The 18,035-nt window shown below is 35.4% G+C and overlaps 1 protein-coding gene across 2 annotated transcripts in view; it reads left to right on the top strand.

Annotated features, from left to right (window-relative positions):
- The window catches only part of LOC108296171 (focadhesin), a 233,412-nt gene that overhangs the window by 64,028 nt on the left and 151,349 nt on the right, over positions 1–18,035 (top strand). For both annotated transcript variants that reach the window (XM_017518577.2, XM_037734927.1), the window contains exons 8-11: positions 4,683–4,787; positions 5,207–5,308; positions 5,830–5,960; positions 8,123–8,249. In XM_017518577.2, the coding sequence (XP_017374066.1) occupies positions 4,683–4,787; positions 5,207–5,308; positions 5,830–5,960; positions 8,123–8,249 (465 nt within the window). The remainder of the gene's footprint in view (positions 1–4,682; positions 4,788–5,206; positions 5,309–5,829; positions 5,961–8,122; positions 8,250–18,035) is intronic.

The following is an 18,035-nucleotide window of genomic DNA, read 5'->3' as shown; positions in this document are numbered from 1 at the left end:
TTTTTTGTAGTATAGATGGAGTTTCACCATTTTGGCCCAACTGGTCTTGAACTCCTGACCTCAGGTGATCCTCTCGCCTTGGCCTCCCAAAGTGTTGGGATTACAGGCATGAGCCACTGTACCTGACCACTTCTTTATTTTTGAAGGATAGTTACAGTTTTACTGGATATAGTATCCAGTACCTTGGTTGGCAACACCACTCCACCCAGCCCTGCCCACTCCTTTCAAAACTTTGAATGTATTATTTCACTCCCTTCTTGCTGGCAAGGCTTCTGCCGAGAAATCTAGTCATACTCTTACAGAGGCTCCCATAACAGTCCCATGATTCTAAATTAATGTGTTTATCAAGGAACTTGAACCCTAGAGGAGGGAATAGAAAGCATTGAGTCTTAGGAAGCCAGACTTGAAGTAGTCAATTACAGGATATTTACCAGCTGCTTTTATATTTAAGGTAAAATCCGAGCATTCGTTCTATTTTCTGTCCCTGAAAGGTAGAAGATTCAAGATCAGGAGGATCAAGAGCTGGTAATGACGTCTTAAGTAAATAGATATTCCTAAGGAAATAATTATTTAATCAGTAATAACAAAAAATTAGCCCATCCTTTATGCAAAAAATATTTCCACAAACTTATATCTATATTTGTGTTTTCCTGGTGAAAGAGTCTCTGTTTTATTTTTTCCACTTAGTTGGGAACTTAATTTGGGCCTTTATGTCTCGAGAACTGAATTAAGTCTAAAAGATTATTTGCTTTAAACATTTCCTACTTTGTTTATTTCTGAACTAGCCAGAGTAAAAGGCACACCCTTACATACTGTTTTTTAGGGCCAAGTCTCATAAAGGAACTGTGTACTGTTAGACATAAATATAGTACTTTATTTCTCTCCTGACAGTATAATTACAACATTTGTTTAAAAGTCACACAACTAAATACACTGTTTTATAAAATGTCACTGAATATACTCATTGCCCTTCTAAGAAGTAAGAATCTGTCAGTGTGTCTTGGTTGAAATCTTTTAGGAGGGGTTAATGCATTGAGATCAGTGTAAGCCAATTTAAGATAACCTTTTGTTTTTAATTAAAATGGGAACTGAAAAGTCAGTTCAAAAATTTGTCTTCTTTCATTTGCCCAAGGTGAGGGTGATAGAATTTCTGTTCCAGTCAAGTCTCTGCACTTGGTAAAACATCGTACATTTTGGCTGTCTGTTGTGAGATGGTAGTTATTACGTGCACAGCTTCACATGCTGTCGTGGTATATCGTGGTCAGGGTCATTAGTGAATTAATGTTCAACTGTTAATGTCTTGGTGGTAGAGTTAAGAGGATATTTTTTCCTTTTTGAAATTGAATTAAAATAGATGTCATCTAAATTTAGAAGGAAGAGGCTTTTTAAGAATACAACAGTTAGAGAAAATTAACACATACAGTGGGCCCTTGGTATCAGCTGGCTTTTCATCTGTGGATTCAACCAACTGCAGACAGAACATATTTGGGGAAGAAAATAAAAACAACAATTTAACAATAAAGATGATATGAATAAACAATATAGTATAACAGCTATTTACATAGCATTTACATTGTTTTAGTCATTATAAGTAGTATAGAAATGATTTAAAGTATATGGAAGGATGTACATAGGTTATATACAAATACTATGCCATTTTATATAAGATGCTTGAGCATCTCTGGATTTTTTTATCCGTGGGATGAGATGTGCACATCTGTGTGCCTGACTGTCCTGGAACCAATTGCTGTAGATACTGAGGAATGACTGCTGGACAACAAACTTTTGAAATGTAGCATATGGCAAATAAAAATTTTTGGCATTACAATTTGTGCTGTCAAGTTAAGTGCTTTGCTTATAGTAGGTATTTACCAAATAATTTTGAAATGAATTTCAAAAAACCATTAAAATATAATTTATATCTCATACAGTTCATCCATTTGAAGTATATAATTCAGTGGTGGCTTTTATTATATTCACAGAGTTTTGTAAACATTACTACAATCAATTTGGGAATATTACATTACCCCAAAAAGAAACCTCATGCCCATAAGATATCACTGCCTGTTTCTCCCTCCCTGACCACCCCCTGCTTCTTACTTCCCCTATCCTAGACAACCACAAATCTATTTTCTATCTCTACAGATTTGCCTATTCTGGGCATTCTACTTATATAAATGAGATTATACAACATGTGGCCTTTTGTGACTGCTTTTATTTTTCTCTTAGCATAATGTTTTCAAGGTTCATCCATGTTGTAGTATGTGTCAGTACTTCATTTATTTTTATGGCTAATACTCCGTTGTATGGTTATACTTCATTTGTTTATTTATTCATCAGTTGATGGGCATTGGGTTGTTTCTACTTTTTGGCCATTGTAAATAGTGCTGCTCTGAAAATTCATTTATAAGAGTTTGTGAGGACATATGTGTTTTCTCTTAAGTAGATAACTAGGAATAGAATTGCTAGATCATATGGGAATTCTGTGTTTAACCATTTAAGAAATTGACAGAGTGTTTTCTAAAGGGACTGAACTACATTACCACCAGCAGTGTACAAGGGTTCCAGTTTCTTCAAACGGTAGGCAACACTTGTTACTGTCCATCTTTTGATAGCTTTTGCATCATGTGTGAGGTGGTATCTCATGGTTTTGATTTGCATTCCAGCATGTCTGATGACATTGCGCATATTTTCCTGTATTGGCCATTTGTTTATCTTTGGAGAAAAGATGTATTCAGATCCTTTGCCTATTTTAAAACCTTTTTTTTGTTGTTAAATTATTGGGTTTTAAGAGTTCTTTATATATTATAGATACAAATCCCTTATTAGCTGTATGGTTTGCAAATATTCTTTCCCATTCTGTGCATTGTCCTTTCACTTCATTTATGGTGTCTTTTGATAGACAAGCATTTTTACGTTAATGAAATTCATTTTTCCTTTTGTGGCTTGTGCTTTTGATGTCATATCTAAGACAGTTTTAAGACTACCCAGTGTCACAAAGACATAATCCTATATTTTCTTTTGAGATGGCTTTTTGCTCTGTCACCCAGGCTGGAGTGCAGTAGTGCGATCTCCGCTCGTGGCAACCTCCACCTCCCAGATTCAAGCGATTCTTCTGCTTTAGCCACCAGAGTAGCTGGGACTACAGGCACATGCCACCACTCCTTGCTAATTTTTGTATTTTTAGTAGAGACAGTGTTTCACCATATTGGTCAGGCTGGTCTTAAACTCCTGACCTTGTGATCCTCCCGCCTCCGCCTCCCAAAGTGCTGAGATTACAGGGATGAGCCGCTGCGCCCAGCCAACCCTTTATTTTCTTGAAGAATTTTATAGTTTTACCTCTTAACATTTAGTTCTAAAATCCATTTTGAGTTAATTTTTACATGTTGTATGAGAAAGGGATCCAACTTGATTCTTTCACATGTGGATATCCAGTTGTTGAATTCCAGCACTGTTCCTCCAAGAGACTCTTCTTTCCTCATTGTTTTTTTCTGGGCATCCTTGTCAAAAACCAATTGATTATAAATGTAAGTATTCATTTCTGGACTCCTGAATTCTATTTCATTGATTTGTCTTTCTGATTTTATGCCAGTACCATACTGTTGTGATTACAGTAGCTTGGTGGTAAATTTGGAAGTGACAAGTTTGGGTCCTCAAACTTTGTTTTTCTTTTTCAGGATTATTTTGGATATTTAGGGTTCCTTGCTTTTACACATGAATTTATAATCAGCCTCTCAATTTTTGCAAAGAAGCAAGCTGGAATTTTGATAAATATTACATTTAATTTCAAGATCAATTTGAGAAATAGTTATGTCTTAACAACATTACGTCTTCTGATCCATGAATGTATTACTTTTTTCATTTTGTGTTATGCATAGAGATTGAAATGAGGACTTGGAGGGAAATTTTTGTCCATTGGCTCCTTTATAGTAGTGCACTGACTTTACTTCTTATTGGAGTAACCTAAATGAATATTTAATTATGTGAAATATTATTGTTTACATATCTTAAGTGTTGGCTATTCATTAGAACTTTAAACTTCTTGAAGTAGGATATATCTTTTTATTTTTTTTGAGACAGAGTCTTGCTCTGTTATTTAGGCTGGAGTGCAGTGGTTCAATAATGGCTCAACACCATGTTGACCTCCTGGTGCCAAGTGATCCTCCCACCTTACCCTCCTAAGTAGCTGGGGCTTCAGGTGTGCAATACTATGCCCAGCTAATTGTAAAATTTCTTGTAGAGACAGGGTCTTCCTGTGTTGCCCAGGCTGGTCTTGAACTCCTGGATTGAAGCAGTGCTCCTGCTTTGGACTCCCAAAGTGCTGGGATTACAAGTATGAGCCACCATGCCTGGCAAGGCAGGATGTATCTTAACTACTATTGTATTTATCAGAAATTATGTCATAGTTGTTCAGGATAAACACTTTTTGATTTGTGTTCAGCAGCTAATTATAAAAATGGTAGAATACTAGCGATGGTAGAAATTATCATTAGCAAGTGATAGCTAACTGATATAAGTCTTCCAATTTATTCATATTCATATTACTCCTCTGGAAAAAAGAGGTAAATATTCCATTATATATTACTTTTTGGTAAAAAGTCATAATTAATATATATTTTCCTACTGTTTTTACTTCAATTTTCTGTGGAACATAATTAATATATTAAAAAAATTCATTTTAGGTGCCAAATCTGATTCCAGTTTTGATGTTCAAATTAGGAAGACCACTGGAACCTATATTATATAATGATATATTGTATACTTTACCTAAGCTTGGTGTTCACAAGGTTAGTATGTTAATTAATTTAGTGGGGGAAAAAGAGTGAGTCATCAATAATACATTGAATTCTTTTTGATATGATGAGATTTTGAGCCCCAAATTTTGCCATAATCACAATTTCTCTTGTTGAGCCAGGGGGTAATATCTAAAGACAAAAGTATTTATTACAATATTTAAGAATTAATTCTTTTAAGTTAATATCCAAGTTTTTACTTAGGCTGTTCCTGAGATTAGGTCCTTTTGTCCCCAGTATTGCTATCTAACCCTTCCAACACTATTTTTCATCCTCTAAGAAGGTGGGTAATATTGAAGCAAGTTATCTTCTCAGTCTTCATTTTATAACAAGGGGTTTAAAAATGCTTTTGGTAACCTCGAGGTTGTCTGCATTTACGTTTATGCAGCTAGAGTTTCTTCAATATTTTCTAGGTGTGTGTAGGACAGATTCTACGAGTAATACAACTGCTTGGAACCACCCCACGACTAAGAGCTGTCACTTTGCGCTTGCTGACATCTTTGTGGGAAAAGCAGGTAATTTCAGATTCATACTTTCATGAGTATTAAATATATTCCTTTCACTGAAGGAAAATAATGATGTCATATGTGGCAGTGCTCTTGTTTAGTGGTATTAATGAGTGGCATCAATGATTGCATTGAAAAATTTTTGATTTATTGTGATGCATTTGTAATACAGTTAGTTGTGATTGACTTTCAGAGAAATTGAGAATATAAAATTTTATTTCTTTATTTCTGAAATTTGTCTTACAATTTGTTTGAGAAAGTAATGGAAATATAGTTATAAGTGATTAGAGCCTTTGTAATTAGGGTGAGATCTAGTGACTTTCTTCTTGTTTTATGAAATCAACAGTATGTTGATCTATAAGAAAATCCCCAGTAATCACAACAGCTGACTTCTCTGCTGATTAGAAGAACTACATTATAATTTGCAATGCAAATGGAGGATTTGGAGATGAAAATGGGACATAAAAGGAAGATAATGATTATTCAACTCAAATTGGGAAATTACCTTTTTTGTAAAATTGCCTTCGTAGGACCGAGTCTATCCTGAACTGCAGCGTTCCATGGCCATGTCTGATGTACCTTCTCTTTCGGTGGGCAAGGAAGTCCAATGGGAGAAACTGATTGCAAAAGCAGCCTCAATTAGAGATATATGTAAGCAGAGGTATGATGTCATTAACTCTTGGGAATGGATATCATGATATATTATTTTGTATTTGTTTATTTTTAATCGCAAGCAAGAGGCCAGAAAAGATAGGCAGAAGATATGTGTATATGAATAACTTTTCAATTTAAATTTTCTGATTATAAAATTTAATAATATTAAACAATAGCTTTGAGAAGTATGTCTTTCCATTTTGAGTCTAGTCTTGTATCTAGGTTTGTAGGATGTTTATATCCTTTTCTTAATAATTTAATGTGGCAGTAAAATGTGATGTTTTCCATTTTTCTGTATATGAATCCCTGAAAACTAAGCAGTAGACTGTAGTCATAAACTGTTCTTTCTTACAGTCTCCCATTGTTTAGGGAGATAAGTAGTTTTAATAGGGAGATTTTATTTGTGACTTACTGCATGGAAGTATTAGTAATTATAACAAGGAAGGAAATGATGATGAATGTTCATGTATGCTATAAACTTTAAGGAAAACATGAAGAAATTAGGAAGATGACTGCTGTTCTAGATTGTGGATTAATAAATAGGGTGGAGGTGACAAGATTGAAAAACACAAATCAAGCTCTTCCATATCAATTTTTTTTCTTGCATGGGGTAAGGCAAAAATGTTTACAGAGGAAATAGACTTGATGCATTTGAAATAGTTGTAGTCCTGCAGTTTCTTTTGTTGATTAGGCCACTGTATTAAATTCTTGGTAGCATCATTCACATTTTTGTTAATGACAGCAATGTGATTGCTACTTTTGGAAGTTGTGCAGTGGGTTGGCCTAGTTGTTGATAACATGGATGATTCCAGTTTCAAGTAAAGATTGGATCAGAACATATAGAAGCTAAGCCCAGCAATTTTACCTCTTTTCTAAGCTGCCATCTTTTAGCAAAACAAAAATGACCTTGGTGTCAAAGTTACCGGGGAAAAAAAAAAAAGTTACATGTGTATAACCCAAGAATAGGGAGTTTGAATTTTATTGACCTATTGGCATGGAAAAAATTTCAGAGATGAAAATTACTGTCTAACATTCTTATTTTATATAATTAAAGCTGAGGCTCAGGATAAACTGAATATCAGACCAGTTCAGTCTACTGATAACCTACTCAGTTCTTTAGGGTTCCTGCCTCCAGATGTGTGGGATACTGAATAGAATTCTGACAGGCAGTTTCATCAATTTACATTTTGTTAATTAAAGAAAAGTATTATTGAAAAGTAATAAGGAATTCAAGGAATAGACTTGCATAGCTATGAAATTAATGGTATTCTGGGGGTAGCACAATATATGTGGATTAAAAAGGAGAGGAAGGGGAGGAGAATGAGTGAATGAATTTAGCATAGTGCCTGGGATGAGATAGGAGCTCAGTCAGTTACAGTTTTTATAATTTTTATCATTATCTTTATTGTGATAGGTGTAACCCCCCCAGTTACTATCGCTACTACCACAAATCATCTTCTTTTCTCAAATTCCTGCTTTTGTAATGAGTATCTGATACCATCAGGTAAGAATAGCTCTATCTTTTTTTTTTGAGATGGAGTTTCACTCTTGTTACCCAGGCTGGAGTGCAATGGCGCGATCTTGGCTCACCGCAACCTCCGCCTCCTGGATTCAGGCAATTCTCCTGCCTCAGCATCCCGAGTAGCTGGGATTACAGGCACGCGCCACCATGCCCAGCTGATTTTTTGTATTTTTAGTAGGGACGGGGTTTCACCATGTTGACCAGGATGGTCTCGATCTCTTGACCTCGTGATCCACCCGCCTCGGCCTCCCAAAGTGCTGGGATTACAGGCTTGAGCCAATGCGCCCAGCAGGTGAATAGCTCTATCTTTATTGATAATCTCAGTTAGGTAAATTAGTTATTTTTACCGTTATTATAGCCTTGAGTTTTTCTCAATTTAGACAATAGGATTTGTGATTTAGGTTGAATGAAATTTGTTAAAAAGTGTCATTTTGGGATATTTCTATATAAAAATGAGCATAAAATTATAAAATGATCATGATGCACATTTTTGAAGAAACACAAGACATGGTATTAGTATTTGAGGCTTACCATTTAGTGGCACAAGGGTATAGAAAATGATGGATGCTTTTCGTTTAGGCAGAAGACCTGGGAGTGATAATTTCTCTTCATCGTTAATTTTGCTTTTAAACTTTCATTTCTTTTAGGCCATATCAGCATGGTGCAGATATGTTAGCAGCTATTTCTCAGGTATTGAATGAATGCACCAAGCCTGATCAAGCTACTCCAGCAGCATTGGTATTACAAGGTCTTCATGCACTCTGTCAAGCTGAGGTAGGCATTTTTAAATTGCTTTGAGTAATTTTGAAGAAATTCTTTGAAAGGGCAGAGTCTGTACAAGAATGTAAGATTAGATTCAAATAACTGAAAGTCTGAGTATTCATTCCCAGAGATTTTCTTTTTCTTGGAAAAGTGAAACAAGTCCTACTTTACAGTTCTTTCTAGAAGGGAGTCTTGAAACACCCAGTCGTGTAGGCATTCTCTAGAGATGAAAGAAAACCAGACTTCAGGTTTTTCTTTGTTCTTACTAATTTTTTTTTATGACAAAAGGGAACGTTATGCCTATAGGAGAACTCTAGAATATATTTGCTTCTTAATTTTGTGATTAGAGAGCTTTAGAAGCAGGTGAGGTAAAGAAATTGTTGTGGGCCAGTGATACTTTTATAGCTAACAGAAATTATTGTTTGCTAAAAGATTGAGAAAGAACCATTCATTCCTAGAGATTGGATTGAATAGGGTGGGTAAATGAAAAATTGCATGGTGGCATGCACCTGTCATCCCAGCACTTGAGAGGCTGAGGTAGGAAGATTGAGGCTGCAGTGAGCCATGATTGCACCACTGCATTCCAGCCTGGATGACAGAGGAAGACCCTGTCTGAAACAAAACAAAAAAAAGGTAGATTTTAGCTACTATGGTCACAAAAATGGTAACTGTGTAAGATGATAGATATATTAGTTTGCTCCACTATCATAGCCATTTTACTCTCTCTATGTATTCCATGACATTATGTTGTAAATCTCAAATATAAGTGGTAGAATATATATTTAGAAATTGATGGACATTGAGATTGTTTCTATTTTTGGCTATTTTGATTATTGCTGCTATGAACATTTGTGTACAAGTGTTTGCAGGGATACATGCTTTCATTTTGGGAGGCAAATCTCTAGAAGTGGGATTGGTGGGTCATATGGTAACCATATTTAACCATTTGAGGAACTGCCAGACTATTTTCCAAAGTGGCTGTGCCATTTTACATTTGTACCAGTAGTGTAGGAAGATTCAAATTTCTCCACATCCTCACCAACGCTTTCTTTTTTAAAGTAAGTAATTTTATTTATATTTTACAATTTTGATTTTCATTTTAAGCTCTGGGGTACATGTGCATGATGTGCAGGTGTGTTACATAGGTAGATGTTTGCCATGGTGGTTTGCTGCAACTGTCAAACCATCACCTAAGTATTAAGCCCAAAATGCCGTAGCTGTTTTCTCTAATGCTCTCCCTCTCCCCACCCCATCCCTTGACAGTTCCCGGGTTGTGTTGTTCCCCACCCTGTATCCATGTGTTCTCATTGTTCAGCTGCCACTTATAATTGAGAACGTGCTGTGTTTGGTTTTCTGTTCCTGTGTTACTTTGTTGAGGATAATGTCTTCCAGCTCCATCCATGTCCCTGCAAAAGACATGATCTCATTCCTTTTTATGGCTACATAGTATTCCAGTGTATATGTACCACATTTTCTTTATCCGGTCTATCACTGATGGGCATTTGGGGTTGATTCTGTTTGTTTTCTATTGTGAATATGTGCGCATGTGTCTTTGTAATAGAAAGATTTATATTCCTCTAGGTATATACTCAGTAATGAAATTGCTGCGTCAGATGGTATTTCTGGTTCTAGATCTTTGAGAAATTGCCACACTGTCTTCCACAATGGTTGGACTAATTTACATTTCCACCAACAGCGTAAAATTGTTCTGGTTTCTACACAACTTGACCAGTATCTGTCTTTTTAATAATCGCCATTCTGACTGGCATGAGATGGTATATCATTGTGGTTTTGATATGCATTTCTCTAATGATCAGTGATGTTAATACAAAACCTTGTTATTACCTTTTTTTTAAAAAAAACTATGGTCATCCTAATGAGTGAGAAGTGATATCCCATGTAGTTTTCATTTGCATTTCCGCAGTGACTAATAATATTGAGCATCTTTTCCTGTTATTTTTGGCCACTTCTGTTACCTTTTTGGAGAAATGGCTATTAAGATCTTTTGAATATTTTCTTCTTTATTGCTTTTAACTTCCCTGATTAGCCAGGTTACATTTCATTTCTATAGGAATGAGTAAAAGAATTCTCTCCTGATTCCTCTAAGTAAGTGATACTAGAAAACATGAGCTTAGTCTGTGTGCCTTTCACTGCAGAGGCAGCTTTTCAAACCATAGGAGAGATCAGATGAACATTATGCTCTTCTTTCCTACTTCGTTCACATACAACATGTTCCTTGTTTTTATGTGAAATTAGCACACTGCTTTCAGCTGGAAAACTACTAGAGATGATTTGATAATATTTGTAGCAGCAGTAGTAAGTATCTCTTGATTTACTGAGTACTTTCTATAAAGTTAACATTATATACTACAGTCACTATATTTATTATTTAATTCTTACAATTGGAAAATCCAATTGCAACAGGTACTGCTTTCTTCTGAGAGATTGACAAAAGTTGAATAATTGCCCAAGTTTATACAACTAAAACTTAGTAGTCAAGACTCAAACCCAAGTCTGTCTTACTACAGTTTTTATTAAGCTAAAATTCACTTGTTGTCATTATGTGTTTTTGGTGGTTGTGATGGTGTTCAGTTGATCTTGTCATGTGCTATTCGAGAAATCTTTTTTTTGAATAATATTTGGGCTTTTGTTCTACCCTTCTCCTTTTTCTTTGCTATTGCTTAATGTATAAGGTTTTGGATTATTAAGGCTTTGCCTAAAGATCTTAATGAAAAAGATGTTTTGAGCTAAAGTATATTAATTTTTAGTGTTTTACTGATTGCATATTACATTTTAAAGGTGTGTTGAAGTGTTTTTATCCCATTTCCAAAGATGTTAGGTCCTTAAAGCATCACATTTATTTTTGGTAATGAACAAAATATCACTCATTATTCTCTCACAAATCTGTTTTCATATCCCTTTTCATTGTATTTTCTTTACACATTATTTCACAGAGTTTCTGTGTTCTCTACTTAGTTTACATTTTGCTGGAAAGATTTTCTTAGGTGGTGACATATTTTAATGGCTTACTTTCATTGAATGAAAATATAAGTATCAAATGATTCATTTTGATTGTATGTTTAATTTGCTTCCCATTTTTCTCTCTTATTTATCTATTTATTGAGATGGGGTCTTGCTCTGACATCCAAGCTGGAGTGCGGTGGTGTGGTCATGGTCCCCAGCAGCCTCTATCTCTGGGTGCAGGGGATCCTCCCACCTAAGACTCCTGAGTAGCTGGGACTACAGGTGCATGCCATCATATCTGGCTAACTTATTTTTTGTAGAGACAGGATCTCAGTATGTTGATCAGGCTGGTTGTCTTAAACTCCTTGGCTCAAGCGGTCCTCTCACCTTGGCCTCCCAAAGTGCTGAGATTATAGCCATGATGATCTCATGCCTGGCCTATGAGTACTTCTAAAGGATGTTTTTGAAATTGATCTTATTGACTAGGGATCTTATTTAAAGCTTTAAAGCAATTATTCTTTGCTTTTTCTGGACACCTTTTTCTTTTAAAAGAGGACGAAGTTGTCGTTGTGTTGTTCTAGAGGTATGTGAGTTTATGGTTGTTAAGTATACAAGGGATCCTCTTTATATCATAATCTTGTAAAGATTACTGTCTATTCCAGAAGATGTTTAGATATAAGGGCTGGCAACCTTTCAGCAGTGTTCAGCCCAGTTTTCATTTATTCATTCTTTGGTAAGCAGAGATGGTGAGGAGAGCAAGGGAAAACAAGTTAGCACAGCTTTCCCTTCAAACCCTGTCTGTTGCAACAACAAACATGAGGTAAAGATTTCCGTGGGTAGGACACAAAGTGTGTTAATCTTAAAATAAAAATATTAAAAACTTGAGCCAGGCTGTACAAGGATCTTTGCATTTAAAGATTTATGAGACATTTTTGACCTTCTAGGAGCTTACAGTCTGGTAGAGGAGACATGGTGTTAAGTATACTACCTGTATTTAAAATTTAGAAATCATTCAGAGGAGTGATATAAGACATATCAACAGAACATTTCAGAACTCGAGCAGCATCCTCAGGTAGCAGAGGGAAAGATTAGGAACTAGAGGGAAGAGGCTCAATAGCTCACCTATATGTTTCTTTTTAAAAATATATTCTGTGATATTGAGATATAATTCATAAATATACAATTCACCTATCTATAGTGCATAATTTAGTGACTTTTTGAATAGAGTTTTGAAAACCTTACTAAAATCAATTTTAGAACATTTTTCATTACCTCAAAAAGAAACCCACATCCCTTAAGGATTGAACCCCAATCCTCCTATGCCTCCCAGCCTTAGTGAACTATTAATCTAATTTCTGTCTGCATAGATATGCCTATTCTGGACACTTTGTATGGAGTCATACAGTATATTGCCTTTTATGTTTGACTTTTCAAGTGGCATAGTGTTTTCAAGGTTCATTCTTGTGGCTACATGTATTAATACTTTTTATGGTGCCTTTTTAGGGTTGAGTAATATTGTATTATATGGCTGTATCAGTTGACGAACATTTGGCTTCTTTCCATTTTTTTGGCTATTATGAACAATGGTGCTATGAACCTTCATGTACAAGCTTTTGTGTAGGCATATGTTCCATCCTTTTTTGGTATATATCTAAGGGTGGAATTGCTGGATCATACATTAATTCTCTGTTTAACTGTTTTGAGGCATGCCAGACTGTTTTCCAAAGTAGCAGTACGTTTTACGTTCTCTCCAACATACGCTTTTCTTCTGTTCTCCCCAAATAAGGCAGATCCTCCTGGGTAGGCATTGCCACTGAAGCTTTATTAGCTGTTAACTTCATTCATTTTTTTTTTATTTTTCATTTTTGTGGGTATATAGGAAGTGTGTATATTTATGAGGGTACATAAGATGTTTGGATACAGGCATGCAACATGAAATAAGTACATCATGGAGAATGGGGTATCCATCCTCTCAAGCATTTATCCTTTGAGTTACAATCTAATTACACTCTTTAAGTTATTTTGAAATGTACAATTGAGTTATTGATGATAGTCACTCAATTGTGCTATGAAATACTTGATCTTACTCATTCTATTTTTTGTTTGTACCCACTAACCATCCCTGCCTTTCTGCCAGTCCTCTACTACCCTCCCAGCCTCTGACAATCATTGTTCTACTCTCTCTGTAACCTTCAGTCTCATTCAAAACTAAAATGTAGATGATGTGGATAATCATTTAAAAATGAGAATACAGTTGTTTATACTCTTCCCTAAAGGAGGGTTATCAGGAAAGAGGACCTTCTCTGGTTAGTTGTTTCTTCTAACTTTCTCTGAGGTATTATTGCCTTGCTGCTCAAAACGATTTCACTATCTACCCTTGGCAGAATGTGAGCCCTTGTTTTAATAGGTGCCATCTTTTTAAAAAAATGTATTGTATATACTTATGGTTTGCAGTATGACGTTATGGGATACATATAGGTAGTAAATGGTTACTGTAGTTGAACAAATTAATGTATCTATCATCTCATATAGTTAACTTTTTATGATAAGAACAACTCAAACCTACTTATTTAAGAAATCTGCTTAACATATATCCCTAATGCAACACAATTTTATTAACTTTAGTCCTTATTTTGTACATTAGAGTTCTAGACTTGTTCATGCTACATATATTCTACTCTGTATTCTTTAACCTATATCTCCCCATTTCCTTACCATAACCCTACTCTCTATCCTACCCCTGGTAATCACTGGTTTATCCTCTATTTCTGTATATTTCATTTTTAAAAAAAGATTCTACATATAAGTTAGATAATTGCAATAGTTTTCTTTCTATGTCTGGCTTATTTCACTTAGTATAATGCCCTCTAGTTTCATTCATGGTGTGGCAAATGGCAGTACCTCCATTTTTAATAATATTCCATTGTTAATATATATTACATTTTCTTTATCCATTCATTCATAAGTGAACACTTAGATTGTTTCCATATTTTGGCCATTGTGAATAATGCTTTAATAAACATGAGACTGCAGGTAACTTTATAAGGCCATGGTATCTTTATGAGATAGTGACTAATGAACGTGGGAATGCAAATGTCTTTACAAAGTTGCATATGCTGCTTTGTGTATATACCCAGAAGAGGGATGGTTAGGTCATATGGTAGTTTTATTTTTAGTTTCTTTAGGAACTTATGTACTGTTTTCCATAATGGCTGTTCCAATCTGCATTCCCATCAATAGTGGAATAGGGTTCCCTTTTTCCATACCTTTGGCAACATTTATTATCTCTTAGGTTTTTGATAATAGTTGTCCTAAAGGGTGTGAGGTGATACCTCATAGTGGTTTTAATTTGAGCTTCCCTCATGATTAGTGATGTTGAGCAATAGGTACCATCTTTCAGGAGTAACTCATAGCAGTCCTTAATGGTTTAATGTTTATTATAATGAGGATGTTTGTTCTAGTATAAAAACCACTAACATTTATATACATAAAAGTTTAAAATTGCTTATTTTCTTTGATTATTATAGGATTAATATTTTTAAAATTAATTACAATATTAACTAAAGATAAACATATAAATATCTATCTTCTCTTGATAAGACAGGAAGCTCTCCTAGTACCTGGCCTGCTTTTCTTCATGGCAGTGACCACTTGGTGCTAAGTGGCAGTTAGAAGGTTCCTTTAGATGAGTGTGTTTTCTAATTTGGTGCAGTTCTTTAGGCTTGTAGATTTACATCATCTGCCTAACCCAAGTAGTCCTTGGAAGTGTGTTATTTATTTTATCATTACAAATAGCTTACATGTGATGTCAATTTGTCTTTGTAACAACTCTCCAACTTCCCAAACTGCTCTTCAAAAAAAAAGTTGTATGAATGATCAGCAAACATGTAGAAAAATGTCAGCATCACTGGTCATCGGGAAATGTGTACACCACTGAATCAATGACAATACTAAATATTGGAGAATATATGAAGTAATTGGATATCTCATATATTGTTGGCAGGAATGTAAAATATACAACTACTGTGGAAAAGCATTGTGCAGTTTCTTATAAATATGAACATAAATCTACCTGATGACCCAGCATTTCCACTTCTAGTTACTTACCCAAGTAAATGAAAACATGATCAGGTAAAAGACTTGTACGGAATGTTCATTTCAGCTTTGTTAAGGATAGCATATTTGAAAACAATTCGACTTTCTTTATTCAGGAATACTGTGCGGCCGTAAAAAGGAACAAGAGCATGTCCTTTGCAGGGTCGTGGATGGAACTGGAAACCATTATCCTTAGTAAACTAACGCAGGAACAAAAAACCAAACACTGCATGTTCTCGCTTATAAGTGGGAGCTGAACAATGAGAACACATGGGCACTTAGAGGGGAGCAACACACACTGGGGCCTGTTGTGGGGGTGGGGCAGGGAGAGCATATGGAAGAATAGCTAATGTATGTTGGGCTTAATACTAAGGTGATGGGTTGATCTGTGGAGCAAGCATGGCACACATTTACTTACATAACAAACCTGCCCATCCTGCACGTATACCTTGGAACATCACACAGTGGGGCCTGTATGGGGGTGGGGGGCTAGGGGAGGGATAGCATTAGGAGAAATACCTAACATAGATGATGGGTTGATGGGTGCAGCAAACCACCATGGTACGTGTATACCTATGTAACAAACCTGCACGTTCTGCACATGTATCCCAGAACTTAAAGTAAAATGATAGGAAGTTGAAGAAAAAAGAAAACTTTGAATATCCATCATATGGTCAATGGGTAAACAAATTGTTGTATATTTGTATAGTAGAATACTGCTAGCAGTAAAAAGGAATGGACCACTGCTACTTGGGACAACACAGATATATCCTGAAAACATGTTCAGTCAAAGAAACCAAACACAAAAGAGTCCGTATACTACGTGATTTCTTCCTTATGAACTTCAGGAATAGGCAAAACTAATCTATGCAGATAGTGATCAGAGTAGTGGTTATCTTGGGTGGGAGTAGGGAGTTAGATAGAAAGGGACAGAAGGAAATTTTCTGGACTGTGGTTTGTATTTGCACCATCCAGTATAATAGCTGTTAGCCACCTAATGGCTAGTGATCACTTGAACTATGGCCAATCCCAACTGTGTTGTGCTATGCATGTAAAATATATAACCTTAGTATGAAAAAGTAAAACCTAATTGATAATGTTTTAAAAATTGATTGCATATTGAAGTGAGAATTTTTGGATGTATTGTGTCAAAATATATTTAAAATAAGTTTACCTTTTTTACTTTTAGATATGGTGACTAGAAAATTTAAAAGGATACATGCAGCTCACATTATATTTCCTTGGTCTCTATTTTAATTGAGGTGGTAATTATACCTTTATACCTGTATTTATATACTTGTCAGGATTTATCAAACTGTATAATTAAGATCTGTTCTTTTTACAGTATGTTATTCTACTTCAGTAAAACGAAACTATAAAAGCTACCTTTTTTTTCATGCCATGGACCATGTTTGGGATTTGGTGTACATTATATCCTATATTAAAGTTCATAATAATTTTGTAATGTAGGTGATATTTACTAATGGGTTTAGAAAGTCTAAGTAACATACCCAAATTAACATGGAAATATGTGGTAACATGGAGATTTGGAGATATCATTTCATTTGACTATAATTCTTGTGGTTTTGCATTTGTATCATATTGCCTTACTAATTGTGATAAAAGTGTGAGTATACTTCAGGAACAATTTAAATTTTACTGTCAGCCATTGACTGATTTCTCAACCTCTGCTCCATGTGGGGTGAATGAGTCATAATATTTCTGAAAGATAATTCGCTAACTGCATAGGAATCAAGTAACATTGCTGCTGATGTTTCAAGAAGAAAAAGAATGTTCAGTCTAAACAAATTGTCCAGGGTTGGAAAAGAAACATAGGATGTGCTGAAATTAAAATCAATACGTTGTATTGGAAAAGAGAGATCATTAACTTAACGTTTTGTCTCCTAAAGTCTTGAAATGGGAATGTGAGGCAGTGCTAGTCCTGTGTTTTCCTAATCAGCTGTGAGTCTGGTGTAGCAAAAATTAATAGGCGTTGCAAGATCTTGAAGAAAAAGCTCTTTCATCTAGCCCAGCTCCAAGAGGGTGTTATATTTTCAAAGCCAAGCATTGTACAATTGAGCAATAGATAAGGGGGGGGGGGCAGCCTTTCCTGGGGATTCTTGACCGCTAGAAGAGTTCATTTTAGGCCATTTGTCACGGCAGTGATTTCCCCGGAAACACCCTGTGCCAAGGTTATGTTTTGGCTATTCTATCCCCTTTTATTTATTTACTTTCTGAAATCATGGTGGAAGATAGTTGTCCCTGCCCTCTCTCACCATCATAACCCTTTGTCTAGGGGCTCCTTTGGAGCACCATGGGGTGGGAATGATTTTCAATGGGACTCAGCAGGTTTGGAAGGTTTTAGGGAGTTAGTGTGATATAAAAATGGCCAATAGAAATCGTGCATTTTGTTTAAGCATTTTTTAGCTTGGTAAATATAATTTAATATGGAAATGTGATCTATTGTCTGATGGCAGGTTTTCTCAGCTGTGTACAGTAAGGCTTCTGTCGCCTACTGTGGATTCAGTATTTATTACACTCTGGAACCTCTTTTGTTGTTCTTATGTTTTGTTTGTGGGACTTTTAAAGGTGGATTGCCTGTCTAACCTTGTAGAAGAATTTATTAAATTTAATTTGCTATGCATTAGAGAATGAATTTGTTGGTCTTTTTGGACAGCATTCTATGTTACTTGTAGTTGGGGCTTTTATATTTTTTTTTTTTTTTTTTTTTTTTGGCTT

Source organism: Cebus imitator, unplaced genomic scaffold, assembly GCF_001604975.1.
Source record: "Cebus imitator isolate Cc_AM_T3 unplaced genomic scaffold, Cebus_imitator-1.0 Scaffold688, whole genome shotgun sequence".
Lineage (NCBI taxonomy): Eukaryota > Metazoa > Chordata > Mammalia > Primates > Cebidae > Cebus > Cebus imitator.
Note: the sequence above shows the minus strand (reverse complement) of the source record. Positions and strands in the feature narration are given on the sequence as shown.